General features: G+C 50.0%; 7 protein-coding genes across 7 annotated transcripts; 3 read left to right on the top strand and 4 right to left on the bottom strand.

The window, feature by feature from the left end:
* Nucleotides 1-132: 132 nt before the first annotated feature.
* Nucleotides 133-1,970, bottom strand: BDQ94DRAFT_144072 (uncharacterized protein). Its single transcript, XM_026766384.1, has 2 exons — nucleotides 1,079-1,970; nucleotides 133-1,017 (listed from the first exon to the last, which is right to left on the bottom strand). The coding sequence occupies exons 1-2, from the start codon at nucleotides 1,766-1,768 to the stop codon at nucleotides 397-399; spliced, it is 1,311 nt and encodes a 436-aa protein (XP_026626420.1). The 5' UTR covers nucleotides 1,769-1,970; the 3' UTR covers nucleotides 133-396.
* Nucleotides 1,971-2,645: 675 nt separating this feature from the next.
* On the bottom strand, nucleotides 2,646-4,403 carry BDQ94DRAFT_178876 (uncharacterized protein; the record flags this gene model as incomplete). Its single annotated transcript, XM_026773227.1, has 2 exons — nucleotides 2,646-3,467; nucleotides 3,519-4,403. 2 exons carry the CDS (start codon nucleotides 4,401-4,403, stop codon nucleotides 2,646-2,648), a joined length of 1,707 nt encoding a protein of 568 aa, XP_026626421.1.
* Nucleotides 4,404-5,563: 1,160 nt separating this feature from the next.
* Nucleotides 5,564-6,196, bottom strand: BDQ94DRAFT_144073 (uncharacterized protein; the record flags this gene model as incomplete). The annotated part of the gene is made up of 1 exon (XM_026766385.1): nucleotides 5,564-6,196. A coding segment is annotated over one exon (158 nt), but the record flags the coding sequence as incomplete, so codon positions are not given.
* A 7,780-nt stretch (nucleotides 6,197-13,976) lies between these two features.
* Nucleotides 13,977-16,642, top strand: BDQ94DRAFT_35270 (uncharacterized protein). The gene is made up of 3 exons (XM_026775565.1): nucleotides 13,977-15,986; nucleotides 16,052-16,431; nucleotides 16,498-16,642. The coding sequence occupies exons 1-3, from the start codon at nucleotides 14,123-14,125 to the stop codon at nucleotides 16,543-16,545; spliced, it is 2,292 nt and encodes a 763-aa protein (XP_026626423.1). The 5' UTR covers nucleotides 13,977-14,122; the 3' UTR covers nucleotides 16,546-16,642.
* On the top strand, nucleotides 16,643-16,962 carry BDQ94DRAFT_35264 (uncharacterized protein). The gene has a single exon (XM_026775564.1). The coding sequence runs from the start codon at nucleotides 16,740-16,742 to the stop codon at nucleotides 16,899-16,901; it is 162 nt and encodes a 53-aa protein (XP_026626424.1). The 5' UTR covers nucleotides 16,643-16,739; the 3' UTR covers nucleotides 16,902-16,962.
* A 2,660-nt stretch (nucleotides 16,963-19,622) lies between these two features.
* Nucleotides 19,623-21,701, top strand: BDQ94DRAFT_35284 (putative MFS transporter). The gene is made up of 7 exons (XM_026775566.1): nucleotides 19,623-20,005; nucleotides 20,071-20,173; nucleotides 20,223-20,386; nucleotides 20,453-20,613; nucleotides 20,671-20,902; nucleotides 20,955-21,402; nucleotides 21,464-21,701. The coding sequence occupies exons 1-7, from the start codon at nucleotides 19,751-19,753 to the stop codon at nucleotides 21,634-21,636; spliced, it is 1,536 nt and encodes a 511-aa protein (XP_026626425.1). The 5' UTR covers nucleotides 19,623-19,750; the 3' UTR covers nucleotides 21,637-21,701.
* A 326-nt stretch (nucleotides 21,702-22,027) lies between these two features.
* BDQ94DRAFT_178879 (glycoside hydrolase family 35 protein) lies at nucleotides 22,028-25,563 on the bottom strand. The gene is made up of 6 exons (XM_026773228.1): nucleotides 24,614-25,563; nucleotides 23,563-24,562; nucleotides 23,213-23,506; nucleotides 23,086-23,157; nucleotides 22,939-23,026; nucleotides 22,028-22,882 (listed from the first exon to the last, which is right to left on the bottom strand). The coding sequence occupies exons 1-6, from the start codon at nucleotides 25,412-25,414 to the stop codon at nucleotides 22,087-22,089; spliced, it is 3,051 nt and encodes a 1,016-aa protein (XP_026626426.1). The 5' UTR covers nucleotides 25,415-25,563; the 3' UTR covers nucleotides 22,028-22,086.
* Nucleotides 25,564-25,936: the final 373 nt, after the last annotated feature.

Genomic DNA, 25,936 nt, shown 5'->3' on the forward strand with positions numbered 1-25,936 from the left:
CCAGTTAGGCATTAAGCAACCCATATCATACATACATCATGTACCACTGATGTACTGACCACCTATGACGAAAATTTATACAGGGTTAATACCCTCGAGTATGTTGACGTGCAAATAAACTGCTATGTGCAAGGGCTTATTTCATTCAACATATTGCTTCCGTAGAAGCTAAGTAGACTATGCTTCGCGGTCATCATGCAATCAATATTCACACAGGGGTAAACAACACAAAGAGCAAAATCCTCTTCATCTCATCTCATAAAGACAGGGGAATCAATAACAAAAAGGGAAGTTCATCAAAATAACATGAGGCACACCTATACGCAAGGCAACCGAGACGTTTAGCCGACACTGAACATCGACATCCCCAATAGCGCCGAACGGCGGAATCCTACTCTAGTCGAGCCCAGATACCCTTCGCCTCCAATCATCACCGATACGGTGTACATCCACCACATTGATCCGCTTGCCAAGGCCGGTGACGCCCTCCTTCTGCCACCATTTCTCGCCCTTGTCTGCAAGAGCAGACTCATCATCACTGTCAACTAGGCCACCGTGACCGATTTCGCCTCCGACAACCACCACCGTTTCCCGGACCCAGCCAGAGAAGAGTTTCACGTGCTCTCCTGACTCCCCTGTGAGGGACTCCTGAACATACACTACCTCCGGAGAAAGGTGGCGAACAAGATGCACATACCCTGTCGCGGTGCTGAAGGGCATGATCGTGTTCTCTTTCTCCACAAGTGCCTGCGCCTGAGTGTACAATGTCTTGAACAGTGGTGTAGAGCCGTCTTCCTCATCAACCTGGCGAGATTCTGAGGGCGACTCTCCTTCGGGGAGCTCACCAGACGCAACAGCTTCTTCGGGGGCGATGTTGGAGTAAGAAGAGGCAACAGACAAGTCGGGCTGAGAGGAGCTTCCTTGCTTCGGGGCGTGCTTGAGACCGGGGGCATAGATCATGATGAAGACCCTGGCCGTATCTAGATTGACGTGTTCGGGGAGGTGAGACAGGATAGACTACGTAGACAACCATTAGCACAACCCACATTGGCACCTCCACCACACTATCAAGACTTACCACATGCTGAGAAACAATATCATCCGGGTCCACCTGCGCAGACTCCGACGAGACAACAATCGCAACAGTCCTCTTCCTCGTAGCAGGCGCTGGGCCCCCGACACCAACATCGCGAACCGGCAACGCCCCCGTCATAGTCGGCGCAGGCTGTTCCGCGCGCTGAGCTCTCGAAGCAACCTCCTCCGACCAGCGAGAATGATCCTCAAAGTCACCCCTATCTTCCTCACGAATTGAAGTCAGCGCACCCCCGACGAAAGCTCCCGCGGCAGCCACACCCGCAGCAACCTTCTTGCTAGCGCCGTCAAAGATCTGCTGAGGACTGGGTGTACGGCGCAGCGCACCCTGCATACGTGCCATCATGCTAGCATCATCGGGCATAGCCCCTGGTATATCCGTGGCGGTTGATCGGGCGTAATCGTCCGCATATTCGCCATGAGGGTATCCTTCGGGGGCGGGGAAGCGGCCATCGTGCGGAGGGGGATTGGCATCGCGGTCGTTGTTGTTGTTATTATCGTCATCGTCCTCGCTGCGTTCACACCAGATCCAGGCTGCAATGCTGACAGTTGCGATGCCCACAGTGACAGCGAGAGGCACCCAGTATCCCAGGACGGTCCGATTACCAGTGGAGCTGAAGCCGGCGCCGGCTCCGACCCGCCGGCGGCGAGCATCCTGGGAGTAAGGAAAGGACATCGCGATCACACTGACTTGGGGCTTAATAGTGGCGCATAGACTTGGATGGGGTCGCGGTGAGCTGCAAGTCACATCGCAAGTCTCTGTCTTCAGGGAGGGGAGGGGAGGGGGCTGGGGAGTGTAGTAATGATGGGGATAAGAAAGGAGGAGCCGAGTCCTAGTAACTAGTTAGTAGTAGCTGCTACTTTTGCCGCGCGGGCTGGGCTGGCCTCGGACGAACCGAGAAACATGTGGCTGGTGATATGATAATACTGGTCTCCCGCTGTTTACCGCGGGTGCTTTTTTTGCCAGTAGCAACCAATCGTTACCCTTACGGTATGGTACGGAATCGCCCGGGGTAAACTACCTAGTAGGCTTGTGCTCTCTCATTCTCTCTTCCTCGGCATGTTTTATGCAGCTTAATCCCTGTTGTTATGCACTGCCCGCATAAGCTGATTCAGCTTGCCGTCGGCACGTGGTTCCGGGGTAGTTATAGATCACATGACTAGCATTGGATGATATAGGACAGGATCTTGATGACAGTTGTTTCGCAAAAAATGAAAGGAATCCCAGGATTGTGAAAGACGATCATGTCCAATGAAACTTGAAATATTGACTCCCGTCTTGCCATTTACTCCGTATCCCCCAGGAAGCAATGACCCCAATATTTGAAATATTCCCTTCAGAAAATTAGCGAAAAAGGAAGTCTGAACGAAAAGAAACATGTGTACATGAGCGAAGATGACTGAAGCAAAAGGAAAAAGAGCTTGAATGAAGCATGAGCAATGAGCGGAAAGTGAACGCAAAAGAAATCCAAAGAGGAACAATAGATGTCATGATTGCCTGAGTCGAAGGACAAGGCCGCATTTCTCACTTGCTGCACAAAAAGTTATTCCTTTCACATTATCATATTCGAGTCCAAAGGTAGTTCAGATTGATCTTCCGGTAGAAAAAAGTCAAATCCATCAAACAAATTGTGTTGAAACCCAAATCCAAATCCATATTCATTCGGGTTGCTTTCTTCTAATTCTGGAGTCCTTGTGAGTTGCCGCGAAGCCAGCTGCTCTGCAGTATACTGGTCCAAAGAAGCGGAAAATAGATCCATCTCAGAGCCTTCCTCCATTTCGTTGTTGAAAGATAGTGAGCCTGCATCTTCCACATCCTTGCCACCTATGGAGCCAACTTGAAGCTCACGTTCGAGATTTTGCACGGGCGAGAGTGATCGAGGTCTGCTTGCAGCAACCTCATACGAAGGTTCAATAGTGGGATACGTCTTGTGGCTGCTTTCAAACATGAGTAAGGAGGGATTGACTGTTGTGCATGTGGTAGGCTGAGTATCACTAGTATTGCACTTGGGTGAGCTTTGATCATCATCGTTCTTCGAAGCCACCACGGGGCCGGTAGCGGTGGAAGACGCAGAGTCGGAATGAGCCTCAACTGCGTCTTTGAAAGATGATACCGATGCATCTTTCTCGGATGCATCTTCCATAGACCAGGTTTCATCATCGCAAGATGCAGTAGTATCATTGGCCAGCGGCGTGGGGTTGTAGAGCTTCTCTGAATCTCTCCTTCGATTGATTTCTCTCGCCGAGATCCTTTCAGTAGTTGAAGGTGTTGGAGAATCAAAGCTCGGTGATGCATTCCTCACCATTGGCCCGGGTAGTCTAAATTGACGCTTCATGTCGGCAATGTGGTCTTGCATTGACCAGCTACGCTCCGCCTGCCACACAGTCAGTAATGGAACCATCTGAGTAAATGAGTTTAGGGATACCGAAATAGGCTCGATAACGAACGGATCATCTAGGGTCACGGAGGGATCCATTCTCACAAACGGCAGAGACACCTGGGAGGTCTGGACATTCTGCACAGCCGTAGTGGCATTGTTCTGGGCACCTACCTGCTGTATGACATCCTCATGGCAGGGACTCTGGCTCACGGGGGAAGAAAAGCTCTGACATGAAGAAGCAGTATGGGCTGTATTGAATGAAGACCGTGTCGAATCATCACTAAACTCTGGTGAATGCAAAGGTGTCTGTACTAGATTGGAAGGATCCTGTGATATCCGGGAAGATCTCTGAGCTGCATCAACAGAACCCTGCGCTGACCTGACAACGGGCTGCACCATTGGTGACATCGACACATAATAGTACGGACAAGTTGGCATATAGTTTGTCCCCGACCAATTCAAGAACTCGTAGTTGTCTGGCTCCGACCGCTTAACTTCAGCCAAAACAACATCGAAGAGATAGCCAGCCCTAGTCCAGAAGTGCATTTCGCCCAACGTCTGCCTCCACGATTCCATCATCAAAGAATGTAAATATGGGTCGGGAGCCAAAAACTTAGCATCACGGGTAGGCGGCTGCAGCCATCTTAGATGGTCGCCTCGGGCATAGAATCGAATGACCCCGTGAATGAATCCGCCATCGCTAACGGGAATATCGATGATTTCTGAGAGGGCATTGGCGGACATCAGAACGGACTTTCGTGCCTCTTGGATCTTGCTTGGTGGATCAAGGCAGACAGAGCAATCGTAGGCGTGCAATGCAGCTGTGGGACGGAGGATACTCCCAGAGGGTGCCCAATAAGGTACCGTGCTGGACCTCCATTCAGGGTAGAAGTGATTGCACGCGAACCAGTGAACAACCAGTTGGGTCATGCTGGCCTGGTGTTGCTACCACTGGGTTGAAGCACACGAGGGAGTTTTGGTTCATAAAAAGTATCCCGGGAGAAATGAAGATCGGATGAGAGAGATGAAGCAGATTGAAAATGCGTCTATAAGAGACTGTGATCTCAGTATGGAGTAGGATCTCCAATGCAGATGGGAAACAAAGAAGGCCATCTTGTGTTATCGACGTAGTGAAGGCGAGGGTTCTCGACGCAGTGAAGGACAGAACAGACAACATTAAGAACAATAATGCAAATGATCAGTTTGAGCAGTAGACAAACATGTTGCTGCTGGCGATGATGGTGCTCTCGAAAGACATCTGAGAGATTGAAGGTAGATAGACGCGGTGGATTAGTAGTATGTCATGTATACTTAGAATATACTATCGAGTGTCATCATGTTGGCTTGCCACTAGTACTCAACCTTCAGTGGGATGTATACACTCTGGACTAGCGATAAACAACGTTATAGTAGGCGGCCTTAGCAATATACATTGTACTGACAAGTTCGAAATAATCTATGTTCATAGTGATCTTTCTGCTCAAATTCTCGTGAACTCATTGTTGATATCAGGTAGTTTGTGCTCATTCATGAATACAGCTGTGTACGTTCTGCAGATAAGATGCCAGGTTACATATCCAGTGAATATTGAGTGTAACGTGGCTAGCTAGAGGAAATTTGTTATCAGGGAAGTATGATTCTTGCCGTAGTATGTAAGGCATGACCTGCTTTCCATTCTGTTGAAATGCACAGGGATACATCCAACAATCATTTTGAAGAGAGTAATGGGAGGCTTACAGCATACATCTGTTCTAATCACATCATTGGTCACACATTGGAAGCCATCATACAGCCAAGTCAGCTTTCAGAGCACCGGATACGTAGATACCACAGTGTCGGCTCGATATTGGATGATACTTTGGCCTACCATACTGATATAAACACGATGGTCCAAGGAAGAAAGAGATAAATATCCTGCAGTTCGTTACTATTTTCGTTACTGCTACCCTGCACAATGGTCTAATACAATATCCAGATGCCCACACCGGTGAGCGAGTGCGTGTCTCACGCTTTCCCACCAATACTTGAGAAAGCTGAAGCAAAATCAGCGACGATGTCCTATTATTAAGTACCAAAAATATGAAGGTCTCCACTGAGTAGCATCTCCACTCCCAAGTGCTTTACCGTAGCTGAAGCCTTTCTCATTTCCCGACGAGGAGCAGCCAATTGAAGAAGCAAGTGTTGGAATATTTGCAACACAGTTAGTGAACCATGGTTTTGAGTAGCAATGGAGTTGGTATCTCAATCTAAGGATAACATCAAATCACGCAATGGTATGATATCGACTTATCATCGCCGGACCTGATCAGTTCATGAAGAGGTTCCGGTTCCTCAATCCTTCTATTCCCGAAACCCGTGGACCCCGCAGTGGGTCGAGATAGGAATAATTGTCTGAGATAATCCCGTGCGCGGCATCTCAAGTCTCATTGCTCTGGGACAGTAAGTTCGAGGTCCGGCGAGCATTGGGCAAATCAATCTGATGTTGGATGGAGATTGGAAGGATCCTTGATCTCAGCCAGCCCTGATCACTCGAGCTCCACTTGCTGATCCCCTTCAATGTTGTCAAGAATTGATGATAAGAGCCAGGGAAGTGCAAGAAGTGTAGTTGGTATCTGGCTCGTTCTTATCAATAATAAGATTTTTTTTTTCTTTTTTCTTTTCTTTAGTATTTTCCATCCAGCCACCAGACAAACTCGGTGTGGATAAGAGTCGGCAGACATTCGGTAGGCCGCCCCTCTTCGCAGGGCGACTGCAGTAGGCACGGAGAGAACGCTTAAAACCAAGGACAACAAGAACGAATGGATTCCTACCGGGCAACACAAACCCCGCTTGGTGGCTTTCCAGTTGCAGCGACATGCAGATTCCGCTAATGGCTTAACCTCTTCTTTTTGGCCCGAGAAACATGTTGCCGCAGTTACACCACTTGTCTTTTTCTTTTTTCTTTTTTACTTTTTCTCTCGTAGACTTCTTACTGTACGAGCTCTTTGGTGCTCCACTGGTTCTCTTTAGTAACTGATGATGGATAGACCCAGTCAAGGAACTCCCGATCGGGGTTACGAACGGAACATAATACTTGGCGGGAAAGTCTCACTGCTGGCAATGTTCTTCACTTTTGGTGGTGGTAATGGTGGTGAGGGAGATACGACATCCAGTCAGATGACCGTTCCTGGCACAGGCACGCGAACCACATCAACGTAGGAATCGTAACCCACCTCCAAGCAAAGGAACAACGAAGAAAAGACTGGACCAGAAAGAAGTGCGGAGTACCCTGTACCGATGATCCCCTTTCGAGGTAGTATCTATCTCCCCCTACCGTGCAGCTTGCAGGGAACAAAACAATGTATCGTTAAACGGCTTATTATGCCAGGACAGATCAGAGGGTCGCTCGGTGTTTCAGGTATATCCCGGTTACAATGTTTCCTAGAACATGCAGTAGGTCGATAATCAAATGCAGAGTGATGTGTCCTGCTTAGCTCGATCAACTAACTAGTAGCGGAAGGAAGGAATTTCAGGCATCAAGACTCTGTTTTTCTATTATTTAATCATTCTCTAAACAGGAGAAGGGGATCTCAATCTCGGCCGCAGAACTGACCAAGATGGCGAGCGGGCGGGAAATTTCAGTTTCCTGTGACCAATCATGAAGTTATCATCTATCCTTGTGAGGGATAATTGTGGTAGTCGTTCTTATCCCTTACCTTCATTTTGACTCTTTAATGTGTTGTCTTTTGAGGGGCACCATTTCGTGATAAGCCGGTATGCGCCCGAATGATAATGCGGGATTTAGAGGTCCCAAGGGGGAAGGAGATCGATTGGCTCTGACGGTTCCTACCTTTTTGAGGAGGTTCGGATATAAAGCCCAGGCTTACTAGTAAGTACCGTCTCACTAGTATCTAGTAGTCATAAGTGTAGCAATACTACTATATTTTCTAGCCCCTGGATGGTTGCGACCGGACCAAGCAGGGTACTCGCTGGCAAGGTACGGAGTCCGGAGTAATTGCTCCCAGTTTCTGCCTAAAGTACGATGTCTAAACCCAAGAGAACACCAGGGGAAGATCTGGGTAGAGAATGAGGCGCCGTTTCCGACCGATGACTGTCCGAAAGAGCCATGTCCGCAGACATGAACTCTTACTATTCCTTACTAGCTTGACACTACGAAGCACTTTGTAATGATACTAGCAGTCAAGCAGTGATAAAGGCCACCTGACATGTTTGCGTGTGAGGATCCATGGCATGGCTAGACTACAGTAGACGAGACGGTGCTTCGGTGCTGCCCACTAGTGACTAACTACTGTATGTACTCCACACTTTGGTTTCCCCGGATATAAGGGATTCGCCGTTTGAGGCGGGATTGGAACAATCAGGCGCGCTTTGCTCGTGCTAGACTGATGGCCCCTAACAATTGGTCCATGGACGCCAAGAGAGTAGCAGTGACTATTTCTTGGGTTAATCGGATGATTCAACGTCTTACCTAGGTGAGTATGTTGGGTCTTATAGCTAACGCATTGCGGATGCTCAACCACTGCAGTTATCAAGGAAGAATTCGTCGGTAGGAAGCTCGTCCACCAACTTCTTGGAGAAATCAGCATCTGCCACTCCGTTTGCGTCGTAGCAACCAGCATGTCCGTGTCAGGTTACTCCCCAGGTCTCAAGGCTCTATATTAGAGAGGACCGTGCGGATGGGCCATCCAATGGTAGGAACCTTGTCCGGATATCTGGCTTTTTGGACCTGGATCTCTAAACTCCGCATTTTCGCTGTCCCCGCTATTGAGATACACGTCAACGTGAGCTACCAGTCGAAAGCGCCACTGATCCATCCCAACGGCCGACCATGACACCACTTGGGGTAACTGACAGCCGTCAGCTAATCTGGTACGAGCAGTGCAATTAAGCATAAGGCAAACCAATGGTCAGGCATCCTGCGTAGGTTGGTTGGTGGGTTCGTTGGCGTTCAGGCCAGCCACTGCAATTCATTGACAAGTTATATCCCATAATTATTAGCTAATTAATTGCTGGCATCATGATGGGTTTATGACATGCGTCCATGTCGGCCTTTGCTCGGATGCTCGGATAACCATTCCGGCATCCAGGGACAACAAACAGTCCTGATTATATTGCGCCAAATATACTATCAGTGTTAGTAGCATAACTAGACAGTATTTGACCTAATTCTCGACAGTTCGGAATTCGTATGAACCTGGGTCCGACTGAATGATAGTCGGGTTAAAACGGTGAAACCGCGGTTGACGTCCGATGCTACGGAGGAGAGACTCCGCACCGTATGATGCTCGTCCGGTTACTGTGTACATTTCGGAACCAGAAGATATCCACTTTATTTTTCCTTTTTGTACTTTGCAATCCGATGAGCATTCAGGCAACATGTTACCGAGTCCATGCATAATTTTCTCAAAATTGTTTTCCCACTTTTTTTCACCGAGGTACTCTGCGATAGTGGATCCTGGAGAAATTGCATTGACAAGAAGAGCTGAAATTGATGCTTCCTGACTCGCTGACTCGCTAAGTTCAAACTTGGCCCAGGATCCATGGTTTATGCAGTGGAAGGGAAACCACGCGAATGGGAATCGCCCGTGCTTGCCAACTGCGGCATCGGAACATAGTACTACTTGAAACGAACTGAGATCTGATTACAGCGAAAAACGTTCCTCTTTCCTTCGTTTCTGCAAAAGGGAAGGATGGATGTTACTAGGAGCAAGTACACTGGTACGCCAACCATGAATAAGACTGCAAGATTGGTGATGATATGCGCCCGCCGGGGCCGTCTGTCAAGTTAGCATGGAAGTGACGCGGTTGGAAGGCAAAGCCCCGAATAAGATGTTGAGATGGCGACGTTGCTTGTCGATCACGCGGGAACTCCTTACAGGGGATCTGCAATGGCACTAAACCGGGGATAGACGATTGATGGAGGATACATCCACTTCTTGGGAAACTTGCAGCTCAGGCCCCGTCTTTCTCGCGACGACCGTTGAAAAATGATGCCAGCCAAGCGATGGCAGTTGCCTTCTGGTTTCCAAAAGTCAGACTGAAATTGTAGATTATCTTGACAAGCTGGTAGCGAAGGGGCGAATGTGGATGACAATCGGTACCTTAGTAGTTAGTAGTGGTGGGCCTGTCCACTACAATCTCCGCACGCACCGAGTCAACCCGCGCCCGCGACTTATCAGCCGGCTTGATGTACTGCTACCCTCCTATCATCCATCTAGATAGTCATTGTGGTTGTGTGGTTTGGGCCGTAGCTTGCACACCCAACACGTGCGATAAACAGTGAGCTAACCTAATGGAAAGTGTATGTAGGTGGTCACTCACTGAGTGAGACCAGTCAGGCAGAGTTGCTCACCGACAGTCGCAAGTCGATTGGAATACGGCGGATATCCCTTGTGGCTAAGCTATTGAATCTTTTGAGCTCTCCTCGCTTCGCCATCTTTACGTTTAGCAAATCCTTATAGTTTCAGCTTGCATGCTTATTGATTATATACGAAGTATAGGTATGCTAAGCCCCCGATTGTCGTGGTATTTTCGAGGGTAAGCGTTGCCGAAATATATGCAACTAGGATTCGAGTGCATTGACCGATTCCAGAACCTCCCGAAGCATATAGCGCATTCCGACCTGCGGCAACAGTATTCCGGTAGTACTAGTGAGAAAATATAGTAAAAGGGTGGCTTCCGGATGGTTCTGCTTAAGAACGCCATTGCTTGACCAACCTTCGTCATCGTATTATTCCCTATCACTGTATAGTAGTCTTCAGGCGTGTACTCCGTAATATACGCGATCACCAAGATCTATGATAATATATTTTCGAAGCGGGGAGGAACCGCAAACCGTGTCACTGGAAGCAAACTGGTATGTCAAATACTGGGCATTGCATTGCACTGCATCAATAGTCCAAATTCTAATCAGAAGATTGACTGTACATCGGTCTCGTTTGCAATTGGCCCGGCATCTCAGATCACTCAGATCCAATTCAAGTCTATTGCGTTGTCTCTCCCACCCAACTGGGAGACACACGTTCTTTCTTGGCTATAGCTTGTAGCTGACAAACAGGTGGCCATAGGGTTGAGATTCCCGCACAACATACCCTCTGCACTGCTGTAGATGGATTCAGAACCGGGCTCAGGGATGAGAAAATGCGATATCAGTCTCGAGTATCATAGCTGACATCATGTACACAACCGTAGTAAGAGGTCTAATAAGGTTATTATCCATTGATTCGGGAGTCTGAACCTTCCCATGGTACACAACCGGGAGTGTGTACGTGTGTTGGAGGCTGCGACGAAACTCCGTGGATACCGGTCACTTCAACTTCACGGCATTGGCGGGCACACGGACCGTGGGCTATCGATTAGGTTACTCTCGGTGGAACGAACTGAACCGCGGAATCCCTCACGGGAGGTTTCCACTGGTAGAGATCAGCATTCCCTGAGTCGGGACATGGCCAGGAGAGTTTTCCTGTCACTGGTAATGTAGGAAAATAAAAGATTAAACCATTAGTCTGATACATGCACACGGTTCATAGTTACTACTAGTCTAGCGTTTGGGAAATGGGGGGGTTAAGTAAACCCCCCTCATTGTTTCGTCATGCTTGTGCGTTGGGCAAAGAATCTGGGGTGGACGATGATCCTAGCTAAGATCATTGCAGAATAATCATCAAGGATCTAAACTCGTTTCATCAGGAAACTCGAGAAGAGACTGGAGTCTGGTAGAACCTACTTTGCAACTTTTTATTGTTGTTGCAGTCTTGGCATCGCGTTATCCTTGGATAATAAGGACATTAATCGGTATTATTTGCACACGCGATCGCCTAAGCATTCGGACCAGTGCCAGCGGCCGAGGTAGACACCATCGTTACCTAGCGACTGTTACTACTAAGTTAAGTACCAAAAGTAGTAGTAAGTAGACATAGTGCTAGTTAAGTGCTAGTTACTAGCTCTCTCCAGGCTGTTTCTCCGAGCTTCCGTGCTTGGGCTCAGTTCCTTGGTCCTTGGAGGCAGACCCCATTTGGTAGTCATGGCGTGACAGCTAAGAATTTTAGCAGGCGTGTGGTCGCAAATCAGCTTCCAATTTGCTAGTCCGATTGGACTATTCAGGTTACTAGACAGTACTAATTGGTTCCAGTTGATTATGGTCTTATGCATTTAGCACGTTCTGTTGTTTTTCTTCAGTAATAATAATACATCTGGTGTCAATTATCGATGTTGGTCGCACGCCAAAGATCTAAGGAAGAACTGCACGGAACCCCCCAGAAAAGGTAAAAAAAAAAAAAATTTAGAAGGAACGAAAACAAAAAAAGAGACAAAAACAAGAAAAGAAAAGAGATAAGGAGTTCGGCTCTCTAATCCTCCACTTACTACTACTATTGCGCGTACTCGGCAGTTGACCACTAATACCAACTGTTACAGAGATCTGGTAATGTAAGCAAGAGGTCCAGCTATTACTCTCCGTGTCGGAGGGCCAAATCCCCCACAAAGAACATCTCCTATCAAACAAGGGAGGATGGGCCGATGAGGCGAATGCAAAGACATCTTCAGTCAGTCAGACCCGCACATCGTTTATCCAAGTCCTCAAGTAGCGTCGCCTTCGATTACCTCCCATGGATGGAGTCGGGTTAGGCCATTGTAGGGGGGGAATGGTCGACCCGCACCTTAACGTAATATGGAGGTATTATTGGGGACGAATCGTATGTGCGGTACGATGGTTACCGAATGGCAACAACGGTCGCAGAACTACAACCCGCTAGTTTCCCAGCTTAAGTTTAGTACCAGTTACCAATATGGAACCGGAGTTACCGTACAGCCCCAAAGGTGTCTTAGTCTCACCCGCCTAGCTGGTCGAATCAGAGTGGTTGACTGATGCAGAAGGGGGGTAAAAAAGAGAAAAAGAGCGAGAGAAAGAGACTCAGGAGACGTTCGAACAGTTAATCTACCTGATAATATTAGTTTCGGTGCTACGATAAGTGAAGGAGGGCCACTCTCTCGAACCGAGCAAAATGCACACCCTATGCCTTGGTCTTTCATGAGAAGATAATACTAATAATATGGGAGATTTAATCATGGTGAGTTCTTGAATATTTCTGGTATGATTTGCAGCTGCAATAAGAGTAATCGTAGAATACCTCACCCCTACTTGGACGTGAGCCTTTGAGATCAGATCAGAGCCTTTCAAAATTAAAGATTTTCTTTCCCTATCCGTATGTTGCATAGTTACTACGTCCATACGATACACTTCAATCGGGTTTCCCCTCGTGGATTTTTAATCGGGCGCCTCCCCCCCAAATTGATCTCTTTACTTTTTTCTGCTCCTTGTCGGTTCAACGAACTTAGTTTGAAGAAGAGAGCGAACGTGAGAAGCGAACATAAAAAAAAGAAAAAGAAATAGATATACATGGGCTATTCTTAAAGACCATCACTGAAGAACAAAAAGTGACATGCGAAGAGGGAAAAGAAATAATAATAACAAAAATAAAAATAAAAAGTAATAATAACCATAGAAATACTAACCAAAGAGTCAAAAAGTAAAAAGGAAATACAGGGCACGGTTCGGGAGGGTGTGTGCCTGGCGTTCCTTCTCGCGTTCTCTGGAAAATCCCGTCCGCTTGTCTCCGCCTGTCAAGTCAGTCGGTCTCCCCTAAAGTTGAGAGCGCGAGAGAGAAAGAGAGAAAGTTGTAGTCGCAGCATCCCATCATTCCCATTCTTTCCCTCCCCTCTCTCTCCCTCCCCCATTATCTCTCCTCCTCCCTATTCTATTCCCTCTCTCCTTCTATCTACTCCCTCCCGCACCTTCAGCCCCTCTTGCTCTTCTTCCTTTTTCCTTTCCCGACCCATCCTCTCTGCTTTTCTTTTCCCATCCTTCCCGGCTCTCACCACCCACCTCCCTCCCTCCCTCCTCCTCCCCCCCCCCTGAGCGGCCCGTCTTCTGCTTGATTCAGAAGACAAGGTGCCTAGGATCTGGTTATCGTTTCCTTCTCGATCTCCTATTTGATTTTGGCATTGTTCCTTTCTTGTCTCTATTCATCATTGTTGTTAGCTCTGCTTTTCCTTTTCTTTTTTCCTTTTCTTGTACATGGCTCGACCGCTCTAGAAAGCTTCTGCCATCCCTGGAGCCTTGTGTTCCGCACGTCGTACCTCGTCGCCAGCTCTCCTCCCTCTTCGATCGCCTGATCCAAGCCTTTCGTTTCTTTTGTCCTCGTCAGCATTCGTTTTTTACATCGACCGAACGCTTTTCCTTAATTGTTGTATCAGTATAATCCGGTGGGGACATCTTTCCTGAGAAACAGGTACGAGCCCATTCCGCCGCTTGCCTTTGCACACCCCCCTTTCGAAACGGCAACCACATTCGCGTTGGAGAAACATCGGTCCTCGAGAGTTCAACTAGTAGCCTTTGAACCGGCTTGTTCTTGTGCAATCCTGACTGACAACTGTGTGTAGTACAGACTTTCCCCCTGTTGCCTTCTTACAATCTATCTCCTTTTTCTACCCTTGTTTCCTCTCCCCTCGAACTTGATCGACGTCAGGCTTGGTTCTTTTGGATTGGGCGCTGCAGACATTCGACGAGCTTACCTGTCGACACCTCTCTCCCCGGAGACGCTGTCAGCTACGCGTCGGATGTTATTTCGTTCCGGGTAGTGGAGGAGAACACCATGGCTGCGTTGGTACAGACAATCCCCCAGCAAAGTGGCACGGTTTCTGTGCTTCAAACCCGACCATCCTCTTCTTCGGGCACCTTCACAACTTCCTCGCAACCCGGGCAACAACAGAATCCGCGGAACTCGACGATGTCCTGGAACCCCTATAACAACAGCGGCAGTTCGGGAAACTACAGAGTGGGCCACCAGGTCGTGGCCCCCTACGCCTTCACCAGCACCCCCAACCCCTCGAATCCAACCAACATGCAATCCCGTCAGTCACTGTCTCCTCATTTGAGGCCAGAGCATCGCACTTCTTCAGCCCCCTCGGTGCCTCAGGGGTCTGCAAGTCCCGCCAACGTCGGAGTCAACTCGCGTTTCGCCCATCCTGCAGCTGGTTCTGTATCCACTTCTTCCTCCAATTCCTCCGTCCAATCCTACATGTCGAAAGACGACTCGGCGATTCCGACCAGACAAATACGTACCGATGCTCCCCTGCGCCCGCTCTCGACAGTCAACCTTCCCTCACCCTCCTCTTCGAATTTCATGAACATATCCTCACCAACTGTGGCCCGTCCGTCCCCCGACCGTTATCGTCGTGGAAACCGGCGACCGGAAAATGCTGCGGGCGCCCAGCCCGCTTCTACGCAGCCTAACGGGCCGGCACCTGCACGTTCTGCAACGTTGGCTACGGACGATAGTTCACTTCACATGAGCACTCCTGGCCTTGCGGGGGTGTCTCTGGATGCCCCCCGTCGCCCTGGGCATGTCCGCGTGCCCAGTGCTGATGATAGCACTCGTGCAGATAAGCCTCAGACAGAGTTAGCCAAGAGGTATAGGCGCCGGAGTTGGGGAAACATTGATAACGCTGGTCTCATCAATATGCAGCTACACTTGCCCACATCATCGCCGACGCCGACAGCAGGTGGCCATGACTACTTCGATCAGAGCATGCGGCCCCGATCGGCACAGTCTCACAGAGAAGTTCAAGGAAGCATTCCGTCCGCCCATTCTTCGACTTCGTCTGTACGCGATGCAGGGCACAGCGAATCTGCGTCATCCAGCAAGAGCGGACCTAAGACCGATGACAGCAAGCGACCGAACAAACCCTCACCGCTGTCTCAGCCGGTCGAAGTTGACGCTAAACCCCCGACTCCAAAAGCACCCCAGCCTTCCACGACTCCACAGCCTGCTCCCACGGAGAGCCTCGCTACTCAACGTCTTGCCGAAATCACAAAAGGCGACCCCAAGCGGCCAGGGAAATCCAGGCTGAGGAGGGCCTTTTCGTTTGGTAGCGCTTCAGAGCTCCTCAAAGCTTCCTCGCAAAATAAAAGGGAAGCCATGGCCGCGGAGAGGGCTCGCAGGGAATTGTTGCAAGAGGAGCTGGGTCCAGAGCAGGCAGCCATAGCTGAACAACAGGAAGCGAGCGGCCTGGGCGAGAGCATTTACTCCTCGCATCACCAAGGTCGTATATTCAACAGCTCCACCGACAATCTTTCCGTTTCATCGACAGCCTCCTCCGCCTCTATAATGCTTCGCAAAATGGGCAAGGGAATGAAACGATCGACGCGGTCATTGGTAGGGCTTTTCCGCCCGAAATCGGTAGTGAGCACATCCTCGACCGATGGTGTAATGATTGAGCCTATGGCACCCCAGCTGTCCGTGGTCAATATTGAAGCGGAGAGGAAAAGCACAGCCGTCACCTCAGACTCGCAAGACCATGCTCTTGGTAGCTCGTTGTTCTCTAAGGTGGAAACCGATGCAGCGAACGCCGTGAGTCATGAAGATGGCGCCCTGGACAAGTCGCGTAAAAGCATTGTCGGAGGAGACAGGGAGCGAGCGGAGGTTCTGGCAGCTGTGAGGAAGGGCATCCTGAAGAGTACGTTTTGCTTACGATGAAATGATTCCTGCTTGTGATATATCGCGTACTAACACACCCTATAGAGACCTACTCGGACCCGGCTAACCAGACATATGTGCTCAAATCATCGGAAAACTTGAACAGCAATGACTCGCCGCATTCCAGCGTTCCCAGCACCCCTGAAGACCAGACACGGTCAGGTAATCGGCGATCCGACGCGGTTAAGATTGCCGGCGAGGATGATTATCTATCTGAAGGGCGGTTCCAGACCTCCGAATCCAAGAGCGCGCCTATTACCCCACAAGCTATGATGCCGAAAAGCCTTGTGTTTAGCCCCCGGATTCAGTTCCACGAAACATGGCCGAGCGGGGAATACGATCGACGCGGTGACATTGCCACGTGCAACCGGTTGACTCCCCTCCTTGCCCAACAAATCAAGGAGGAGCTGAACAACTTCAAAATGGTGAGGAATTTACTTCCCCCCCCCCCCCTTCGACGTGAACTTGATCCAGTGCTAACAATGACACAGGAGATGGAGGTCCACGAGACGTCAAAAATCTATACTCACTTTCTCTGAGCCGCTGCATTTCGAATGGCGTTCTTATTGCGTGTTTTGTGTTATTTACCCTTAGGAGGAGTGTTGGATCTATCAACGGCATGGTATTGAGCCTTGGTGGCTTCTAGACCTGTTTCTTTTTCGCTAGAGAGTCTTTTGGTTTCCCTCTTCAGTCCCATGCTGACTCGGTGTCTAATTGTCCGTCGAGTGGACGGATGTCACCGGGCCGCCCCTTTGTTGTGTTTTTTACTTTTGCTTGCTACGCGTTCTGGGAGTTATGGCGACAGCAACATTCAGGTCTTGGTCTTGTGTCGTGTTCTTTCGTTATTCTGCGCATGGAGATTTATGGGGATTCTACTACAGCAAATGAAGAATAGTAGATCGGATGTGGGAGGCATCGTCAATGACCCGTTCCCGGATCATTTGGCTTCGATCTACGTCGCACCCAGGATTTGGGCACCGATTCACTCTTGCACTTCCTTCCCCCTCGGCGGCCTGTCACAGCTCGTGCTTTTTCGCATCCTCTTTAATCGTCTTCCTTCTTCCCTCGAGCCCCAATCCCTGGCCGACCATTGCATGCAAGCCACACCGTCTCTTTGAAGTCTCGTTATGTTCTGCAAGCGTGAAAATTGGGCAGCATCTCTTTGCACATTGTCTCATAGTGTCATCGTGAAACCTTCCTTTGCTGTTTTTTTTTACTGCAAGCACCGATTCTTTTATCGACGTTTTGTCCGTGTACAGCTTTCTGAGACCGGTACACAGTGAATGTCTCGCGTCATCATCGTCATCATCATCATCGAGCATTGACTGGCACTATCAATGCATCTTCTTCTTTCCCCATCTTACGCAATATTCTGTTGGGTTGCCTGGCCAGTCAGCAGACCCGTCGGCCGTAGATGTGTATCCCGATGAATTCGGAACCGCGTAACCCTCGACTTCCTTGAACAATTCCGCTATCCTCTGACTCTTGTGTCCGACAAAGAGAAAGAAAGAGGGTAATTCTACTTTCAGACCATAGCTACCGTGATAATATTGAATCAAGTATTTTATCAATAAAGTAAAAAAAAGAAGTCGGACTGGAAAGAGACGGCGACAGCCACTAAATAAGAACCCTGGGGCAAGAGAAGAGGAAGGGTAGGGTAACTAACCCCCACGCTTTCACCTACGATGGGGTTAGCCAGAGAGTGGAAATTTACATGCAAACCCGGCCCCGGTCCCGAAACCACGCGAGAGATCCCGAGGGAAAGCGAAACGAGAACACAGAAATAAATCAAACAAGAAAAGAAAAAGAAAAAGAAAAAGAAAAAGAAAAAGAAAAAAAGAAAAGAAGTCTCTGCGGCATCAGCTGCCACATGTTGCCGGGGGTAAGTTAGTTAGGGGAAACACATGCTTGGCAGAAGAGAAAAGGAAGCCGATTATTTGCTCTCCCCCATTTTGCCGAGGGGTGGACCTGGGGACGGTAAATTGGTTGAATACTTGTTTAGTAGCTACCTTGCTTGGCTGTTTCTGAGGGTTGGATGAATGGATGGAAGATTGGGTTGCGAGGTTATTATCTATGGATCTTTCTACTGGGGTTGAGGATGGTGTAGCTAAGGCTTGCAGGTAACGCGAGTAGAAGTAGACTCGGCTGCTAGACTCATGGGGATTCCGATGGGCACGGGTTATGATATTCCTACGAAGTGCTACTTGTTTTTCCATCTAGGTAGTACTTTTGTGAACCGTGGACGGGTTACTACCGTAGTACTTACTGACCTTCATGGCCTGATCTCTCTGTGTGTGTGTGGCGTTGAAAGTTACTTTTCTCCATTACCTTCCTCGTTCGGAGGCGGGGAGCACACGGGGCCGAATCGATGATCTAGCCGGCATGGGCGAGATATGCCCGTGTCGCTAAGCAAAGCAAACAAGTAAGTACGTATTCTTCTTTTCCCGATGGCCATGGTCTCTCCTCGCTGAAAGTCGGGTCCGTCCGCCGGCTAACTCCCTTACCTACCTACCATTGATGACGGAGATGGACTTGCTGACGGACTTATGATGATCAATCAAACCAGCGGTGACTCTCCTGCGTGAAGGAAGGGGAAGAGGGGGTGGTGGTATCCCGTATGACCAACCAATATCCACCATGGTGGAGTTGCATCCATCCATCAGGAAGTACGGAGGAGTATGTGATTGATCCTTTGAAAATGACCGGTTGAAGCCAGAGCCGGGGTTGAGGGTAGGGATCTTCCGCCTGGGGTCGACCGTGTGAGAGAGCTTTTTTCGGGCCGGTTCCTTGGCACCGTCCAGTGGTTTTAAGTTTTTCTCGGGGGATTTTGGTCTGGGGTTGAGGATTGCGGGATGGGGTATGTGTGTGTGTGTGTGCTTTTGCAGTTTTCTGTTACTCGAGCGAATGCAGATGGGTTAAGTTAGAGTTGAAGAATGCTTGTAGAGGATAGGAATTAGCTCTTAGCCGATGGATAAATGTATATCTTGTATTTCGGGGGTTTAGATGAGATGCAGAGGTGTGCCCCGTGGGCTGGATGGAGTGCAGAAAGAGAAGAGAGAGTAGAGAGAGAAAGTGGAGAAAGTAAGAGGACCCTCGCTCGGGAACCCCCACGGAATGCTGCTGATGGCCTCCCACGCTCCCTCTCTCTCTCTCTCTCTCTCTCTCTCTTTTCATCCCATCTTTTCCCTTCTGCTCCATACAATAATATCATCATCATCCTCTTCTTCTCTTCTGAACCCCCACGCCAGTCGGGCCTCTCCACAAATGGCATCCCACCAGTCCCGACGGTTTCCCCTAATGATCCTGATCTCATCTCCAGACTCTCTCCCCGCTTCCGTCTTCCCCATTGGCGGGGTTGGCATTCCTTGACACTGGAATCGTTGGATTCATTCCCGATCCCCATTGCCATGCGGCTTCGCTTCCCCGTTGGTCTCCCCATCTTTCGGGAACCTCGTCGGGTCGTCATCGCTCGGTTCTCTGCTCCCTGACACAACAAAAAGCCCCCTTGGTCCCGACTGCTGCTGCCATCATGATATGATCCCGTGCTCTACTCCTCCTCCCTTTCTCCCTCCCTCTTCCTAATCTTTCCTATCTCTTGTTCCCCTTGCCGTCCCTTACTTGACCGTTTCCCCCCCTCTCCTGTTGATCTATCCTTATTCTCCCGTTGTCATTGTCATTGTCATTGTCATTGTCTCCTCCTTTTTGCCTCATAGAAGGCTACTGTCAGATCGTCGGAGACAAATCATGTCCCCTAGAACTTCTCAAGATGTCGAACGGGACTTCGACAAGAGTCATGTCGACAACGTCGAGATCGTGACCGACGGGGTGGCCAATGCCGATAAACCCAACCCCAAGAAAGAGGCCCCGGCCTATGTGGCCAGTCTCTCTCCCGAGGAGCGTGAGAGGGCCGAGAAGGCCCTGGTCCGCAAGATTGACCTGCGTCTTCTACCCATGATCATCATCATGTATATCCTTAACTACCTGGACCGGAATAACATCGTAAGTGGCATGCTGAAGTCTATCGATGCTCTCATTCCTGTGCTCACGATTCTGGATGCTATCAGGCTGCTGCCAAACTCGCTGGTCTCGTCACCGACTTGAACTTGCAGGGCGTGGAATATCAGACCTGTGTCAGTATTCTGTTCGTGGGTTATCTGTTGATGCAAAGTAGGTACAGGCATCTCATCGTCAGGGCATGAGACACTGACGATACCAGTTCCCTCCAATTTGCTTCTGAACAAGTTCGGAAAGCCTGCCCTTTACCTTCCTGGTGCCATGATGTTATGGGGTATTATCTCTACTTGCACGGCGGGAGCTCAGAACTATGCCGGCTTGGTCGTAGTTCGCTTCTTCTTGGGTTTCGTTGAAGCTGCTTATTTCGTACGTTACTGCTTCCAAAAGGATCTACTCCAAAACATCTTACTGACTTCTATTTTCCCCTCCTAGCCTGGCTGTCTTTATTTCCTCAGTGCCTGGTACACTCGCAAAGAACTTGGGTTCCGCACTGCAGCCCTTTACTCTGGTTCCCTGATTTCAGGAGCGTTCTCTGGCCTTATCGCAGCGGGTATCACGGAGAACATGGACTACAAGATGGGTCTTCGTGCTTGGTTAGTTCCCATGGTAAAAGATCTAAGACGTGGACAGTGCTGACTTGAGAGTAACAGGCGCTGGCTGTTCATCATCGAGGGTGCAATTACCATCGTGGTTGCCGCCATCTCCGTCTTCATTCTGCCCAACTTCCCCAGAACCACTTCTTGGCTCACCGAAGAAGAGAAGCAGCTGGCCGCTTGGCGGCTGGAAGAGGACATTGGTGAGGACGACTGGGTGGACAGTGAACAACAGACTTTCCTCCACGGTGTGCAATTGGCCTTTACCGATATCAAGACCTGGATTCTTGTAAGTACTCAGTTACAAAGACATTTCTTCTTCACTCAGCTTACACACTTAGATGCTGCTCATCTTGTGCATTGTCTCTTCGGCCTCCGTCACAAACTTCTTCCCCACTGTCGTCAAGACCCTCAACTACGGCAACATCGAGACGCTTCTTCTCACAGCTCCCCCGTACGTCCTAGCCGTCATCTGTGCCTTTGCCAATGCCTGGCATGCCGATCGCACCGGCGAGCGTTACTTCCACATCACCCTCCCCCTATACATCTCCGTCGTGGCTTTCATTCTCGCTGCTACTACCACCAGCATCGCTCCCCGCTACGTCTCTATGATGCTGATGGTCCCATCCTTGTACACCGGCTATGTGGTAGCCCTGGGTTGGATCTCAAGCACCCTTCCTCGTCCCGCTTCGAAGCGTGCCGCTGCTCTGGCAGGTATCAACTGTGTCAGTAATGCCAGTAGTATCTATGCCAGTTACATGTATCCCGACAGTGATGCGCCACGATTCGGTAAGTACCCTTCATCCGATCTACTATCTCATGAAAATAGAGACACTAACAATAGTCCTAGTCACTGCTATGACCGTCAACTGCGTCACCGCCTTCGTCGCCATCTTGTCTGCCACCGCCCTCCGATTCATCCTCGTCCGACTGAACAAGAAGCTCGATCGTGGCGAGGGCCTGGGCGACGGCGGAGGTGTCCCGGGCCAGGCCAGCTCCCGGGGCTTCCGTTTCTTGGTTTAGATTGTTTTGTTACGACTACGGATTGTTATGGTTTGTTTTATACCCCCGAGCGGGTTACGGTTATGGTTACGGTTATGGGTTGGGTAGTATACCTTTGCACACAGCATTCATCAGATTTTGGGTCACGTAGTTAGCTGGCTATCATGACGAGTATGCACGATGCATTACGATGTGAGAATTTATTATGGTTTGGGTATAGAATGAAGACATGATCTACTACACAACGTGATTTGGAATACAACATCCTACCAAATACAGTCACTAAGAACCCTAATCACCTGTTACTTATCCACCAGAACTTCCAAGACCACTTAATCTACTCCAGCTTACTTCCATGAAGTAGACATAATCCTCAAATACGATTTGAATTACAACGACATACTACCAAAACCCAATCAACAAGAACCTTAATTCACCTTTTAACTATACACCAATATACTCATAACTAAATCAAGCAAACTTCAACCTCTCCGCACTCCACCCCGGCCTCAATTCCCCGGTCTCCAACCCACTCACATCCAACGAACTATCCGCCACATAGTTCACCTTCCAATCCACCGTGATCCCCGCCCCATCCTCCGTCTGCGCCCACACCGCCACTCCAATCGTATTCTCCCCAGTATAATCCAACACCCCGACGGGAACCGGAAACACCACCTGGTTACCAATATACGGATTAAACCGTCCATACTGGTATCCGTTGACGAACAGCTGAGCCCGATACGCATTAGGTGCATTGTCCGGGGTCCCCAACAAAAATGAGATGGATACGTCCAGGCCACGCGGGATATCCAAGGGAATCGTAGTCCGGAAGAACTTGACCGTCGCCCCGGTGAAGGATAGACTCGAAGACGATGTTACACTGGACCATGTGCTATCGTCGAAGCCGGGGAGATGCCATCCAACTCGTTCGGCGTACAGGCCGTCTTCGTTCCAGGCGCCGCGGACGGGGTCGAGGTTGGATTCGCCGCCGGCGGTGCCGGCGATGCGCCAGTGGGTGAACTCGGGGGAGGTGCTGTTGTTGGTGGTGTCGGAGGGGAGGAGGCGCGCTTCGAGGATGCCGCGCGGGTTGAGGGCGCCGGTGGTTTCGTCGTGGCCGGTGTCGTCGTGGATGATCAGGAGGGTGTTTTGGGTGGCTGGGTGGGTGATGTTGTTCGGGAAGAGGAAGGTTTGGTTGGCTTGTTCGATGGAGGCGTTGCCGAGGTAGGAGCCTAGAAAGTGGCCGTTTAGGTAGGCGGAGAAGCCGCTTGATTTGTTGTTAGATGTGATTGTGTAAAGGTGGGAGGGGGGAATGGGGCTTACAATGCGCTGCCTCCTTGGACGTTCAGGAAGACTCCGCTGGCGGTGCCGTTGAAGTAGCCGCGCCAGAGGCGGACGCCGTTGTGGAAGCCTGTCGGGTTAGTATTTGGGTTTGTTTGTTAGGAAGGGAATGGGAGAGAATTGGCTTACCGTATTCGTCTGCGTATAGGACTGGCAGTGTGGCAGGCTTGCTGGGGTTGGCGGTTGTCATGTGGTTTGCATCTGGGAGGAGCAGTCAGTATTGAGTTGAAGGGGTTGAAGTAAAGGATGTACTGACCAACCCACGCGGGACCGGAGGCATCGTATGTCGGAAGGCGCTCCGGTAGGCTGTCGTTGACTTTCCACGAAGTGAACGCTGGCAGTTGAATGGATGCAGGCGCAGCAATTGTGGCCTTGAGGCTACCGTATGAGGATTTGGAAGTCTTCAGCTGCTTGCCGTTCCATGTGATGGTCTTGACATTCTCAGGCGCGAAGATTTCCACAGCTGTTTCATTGATGGAGTCGCCCTTCATTGCGAGTGTTGATTTCTCCAGACTGGCAGAGCGAACGAGATACGGGCCTTGGATAAGAACTACTCGTGGGTTAGCTCGTTACTCGAACTATGAGGAGTCTGTTGGGATTTCTTACCCGCCTCATCCTCCGGAACAAGGGGATCCTCTGTTAGAGCAGGAGCCCAGAATTTGTAAGCCGCAGTCCTGTCCAGTAGGACCACTCGGATGTCGTTGTCAATCTGGACAACACTCATTCCCTGGGACTGAGTGAATCCGACGATGAGGTTACCGCCCTGTTGGTGGAAGTTGATCGCAGGGCAGCTTTGACACTTCGATACAACAGACCCGGATTTTGCGCCCTTCACTGCGAATTCTCCGGACTCGCCTGTCGGAACCCAAAGGACGAGGGTGGGCTTCTTGTCAATGACAGCGTAAGTGAGGACTTCGGCCGTAGAGTACAGAAGGGTCTCCGAGCCGAAAGTGAAATCAGTAACGATAATCTTGGATTGATGGCCATTGAGACGGATTGAGCCTCCGAGCCTGGGGACGATCAGATTACCCGCGGATGTGTTGACGCGCAGGTTGAACGCCTCGTTAGTGCCGACAGTTGAGTCCTCATGAAGCGTGACGTAGAATCCAGCGTTGGTTGTAGGGTTTCGCAGTTCGTACGCTTTGACAGCAGTGTTATTGGTGTACTGCGTTCCGTTACCGATGAGGTCAGTCATTGTCAGGTCTCGTGCACTGCGTGTAAACAATGATAGCAGCTTGGTTTCGTAGTACTTGGACGAGATGGAGCGGTCCTCAGAGATAGGGGAAGAATAGTCGTAGCTAGTGGCCGTGACAGGCGCAGCAATCGCTCCCCAGTTCGTTCCTCCATACAACATGTAGAGACTCATGGCGGTCACTCGCTGGGCGATGTTCCACCGGTAGAAGAGGTTGACAAAGTCCACTCCAGTATCGTCGCCGCAGCCACCCTCGGGCCCAGCCCAGGGGTTGTACGAGCCACCCTGGAATTCGGGCATGAACGACGGCATTGTTGGCGAGAAATCGAGGAAGTAGTCATAGTATTCGACAACCTGGTAGGCTACATACTCGCCATTGGTGGACGTACACTGACTGACATCGCAAGTCCAGCACTTGGAAAGTCAGATGAGCCGAGTTTCAATCAATAGCGACGAGCCACTTACTGAAGGATAAGAATCCAAGCCCACGACATCGACGTTGCCTCCAGCGTTGGACCAATCGCGACTCCAAGCCATGGCATTCATATTCGGGTCATTTGCCGTGAATGGCACAAGAATACCGTTTTCACGAGCGCTGCTTTCAAGAAGCTCCATGTAGGCGATGGCTGTCTCGTTGGGAACCCTCTCGCTCGGGTCACTGAGCCATTGATCGCCATACTCGTTCTCAATCTGGTAGCAAAACGTATTATGGCCATTCGTAATCTGGTAGCGACTAGTAATCTCTGTCATCTTCTCGAAGTATGGCTTCCATGCTTCGGTGTACCGCGAATCGTTATTGCGCAACGTTCCATAGTCGCCAGTCGTCAGCCACAGAGGAAAGCCACCTGCACTGGCTTCCGCATTGATGTAGGGACCCGGGCGGACGATGATGTACATCCCAAGCTCCTTTGCGAGTTCGAAAATGGGCGTGATGTCGCGAGCACCCGTGGAGAAGTCAACTGTGTGATTATTCGGGGCATGCCACGCCCAGCTCGAGTAGAATGCGAAAGTCGTAAAGCCTGCAGCTTTAATCTTCTCAAGAATATCCCTCCATAGGCCAGGGACTGGAATGCGCCAGTAATGGAATTCGCCAGAGAAGACAAAGATCCTCTCACCATGGACTTTGAAACTGTAATGATCCCACTGGACGTCTGTGGTCAGGCCATCATCGTGAAGTGGCCACCCAGTCTCCGTCTGGTTCTGGGCAGCGGCCAGAAGACCTATACTGGAGAGTAGGAGAACGCATAACTTGGTGATCCGCGTCATGGTTGCTCCCTGCACTGACCTGATGTAGGAGCAGGGATGGGTGCCTGTCAGGATTACCCATCTTTGACACTCCGGGCCATAAGGTCTAATTTATAGCCCGCGTTCAATCGAGGAAAAATGTTTAGCATCATAACTCTCATGACTTCAGGCCCCGCTGTCTAGCTGAATTAGTGGCGTAGAATCCATAAGCTCAAGTTTATTTCCGAAAGTTTCTGAGAGCGTAAGTCCGAATGACACTATCCACAATGGCTCTGTCACGAAATTAACGACTGCCAAGCGAGCTCAGAATTCTCGTTCATTAGATGAAGAGGACTAGGCTACACCTTCCTTCGAAAGGCCAGGAAGGCCGAAGAGCCAATGATAAAGGGTGCCGATAGTGCTAGCTTAATGAGGACATGAGACAGGGTTCGTGGTGGAGTACACCCAGGGACCCAAACCATTGTAGACTCAAGCTTGCACTGCACAAGTCCGGCGGAGGTGTCAGCCAATGTGGGGTGAACCTGGTCTGTGGGGAAACCAGGC

Source organism: Aspergillus welwitschiae (genome assembly GCF_003344945.1).
Source record: "Aspergillus welwitschiae strain CBS 139.54b unplaced genomic scaffold BDQ94scaffold_16, whole genome shotgun sequence".
Taxonomy (NCBI): Eukaryota; Fungi; Ascomycota; class Eurotiomycetes; order Eurotiales; family Aspergillaceae; genus Aspergillus; species Aspergillus welwitschiae.

Coding starts and splice junctions, on each gene's coding strand:
- BDQ94DRAFT_35264 (XM_026775564.1), top strand. CDS start 16,740: ATGTCACCGGGCCGCCCCTTTGTTGTGTTTTTTACTTTTGCTTGCTAC.
- BDQ94DRAFT_35270 (XM_026775565.1), top strand. CDS start 14,123: ATGGCTGCGTTGGTACAGACAATCCCCCAGCAAAGTGGCACGGTTTCT. Junction 15,987..16,051: donor GAGGAAGGGCATCCTGAAGA/GTACGTTTTGCT, acceptor CACACCCTATAG/AGACCTACTCGGACCCGGCT. Junction 16,432..16,497: donor AGCTGAACAACTTCAAAATG/GTGAGGAATTTA, acceptor ACAATGACACAG/GAGATGGAGGTCCACGAGAC.
- BDQ94DRAFT_178879 (XM_026773228.1), bottom strand. CDS start 25,414: ATGACGCGGATCACCAAGTTATGCGTTCTCCTACTCTCCAGTATAGGT. Junction 23,507..23,562: donor TGTTCCGGAGGATGAGGCGG/GTAAGAAATCCC, acceptor ACCCACGAGTAG/TTCTTATCCAAGGCCCGTAT. Junction 23,158..23,212: donor CTCCGGTCCCGCGTGGGTTG/GTCAGTACATCC, acceptor TGCTCCTCCCAG/ATGCAAACCACATGACAACC.
- BDQ94DRAFT_35284 (XM_026775566.1), top strand. CDS start 19,751: ATGTCCCCTAGAACTTCTCAAGATGTCGAACGGGACTTCGACAAGAGT. Junction 20,614..20,670: donor AAGATGGGTCTTCGTGCTTG/GTTAGTTCCCAT, acceptor TGAGAGTAACAG/GCGCTGGCTGTTCATCATCG. Junction 21,403..21,463: donor CAGTGATGCGCCACGATTCG/GTAAGTACCCTT, acceptor CAATAGTCCTAG/TCACTGCTATGACCGTCAAC.
- BDQ94DRAFT_144072 (XM_026766384.1), bottom strand. CDS start 1,768: ATGTCCTTTCCTTACTCCCAGGATGCTCGCCGCCGGCGGGTCGGAGCC. Junction 1,018..1,078: donor ATATTGTTTCTCAGCATGTG/GTAAGTCTTGAT, acceptor TTGTCTACGTAG/TCTATCCTGTCTCACCTCCC.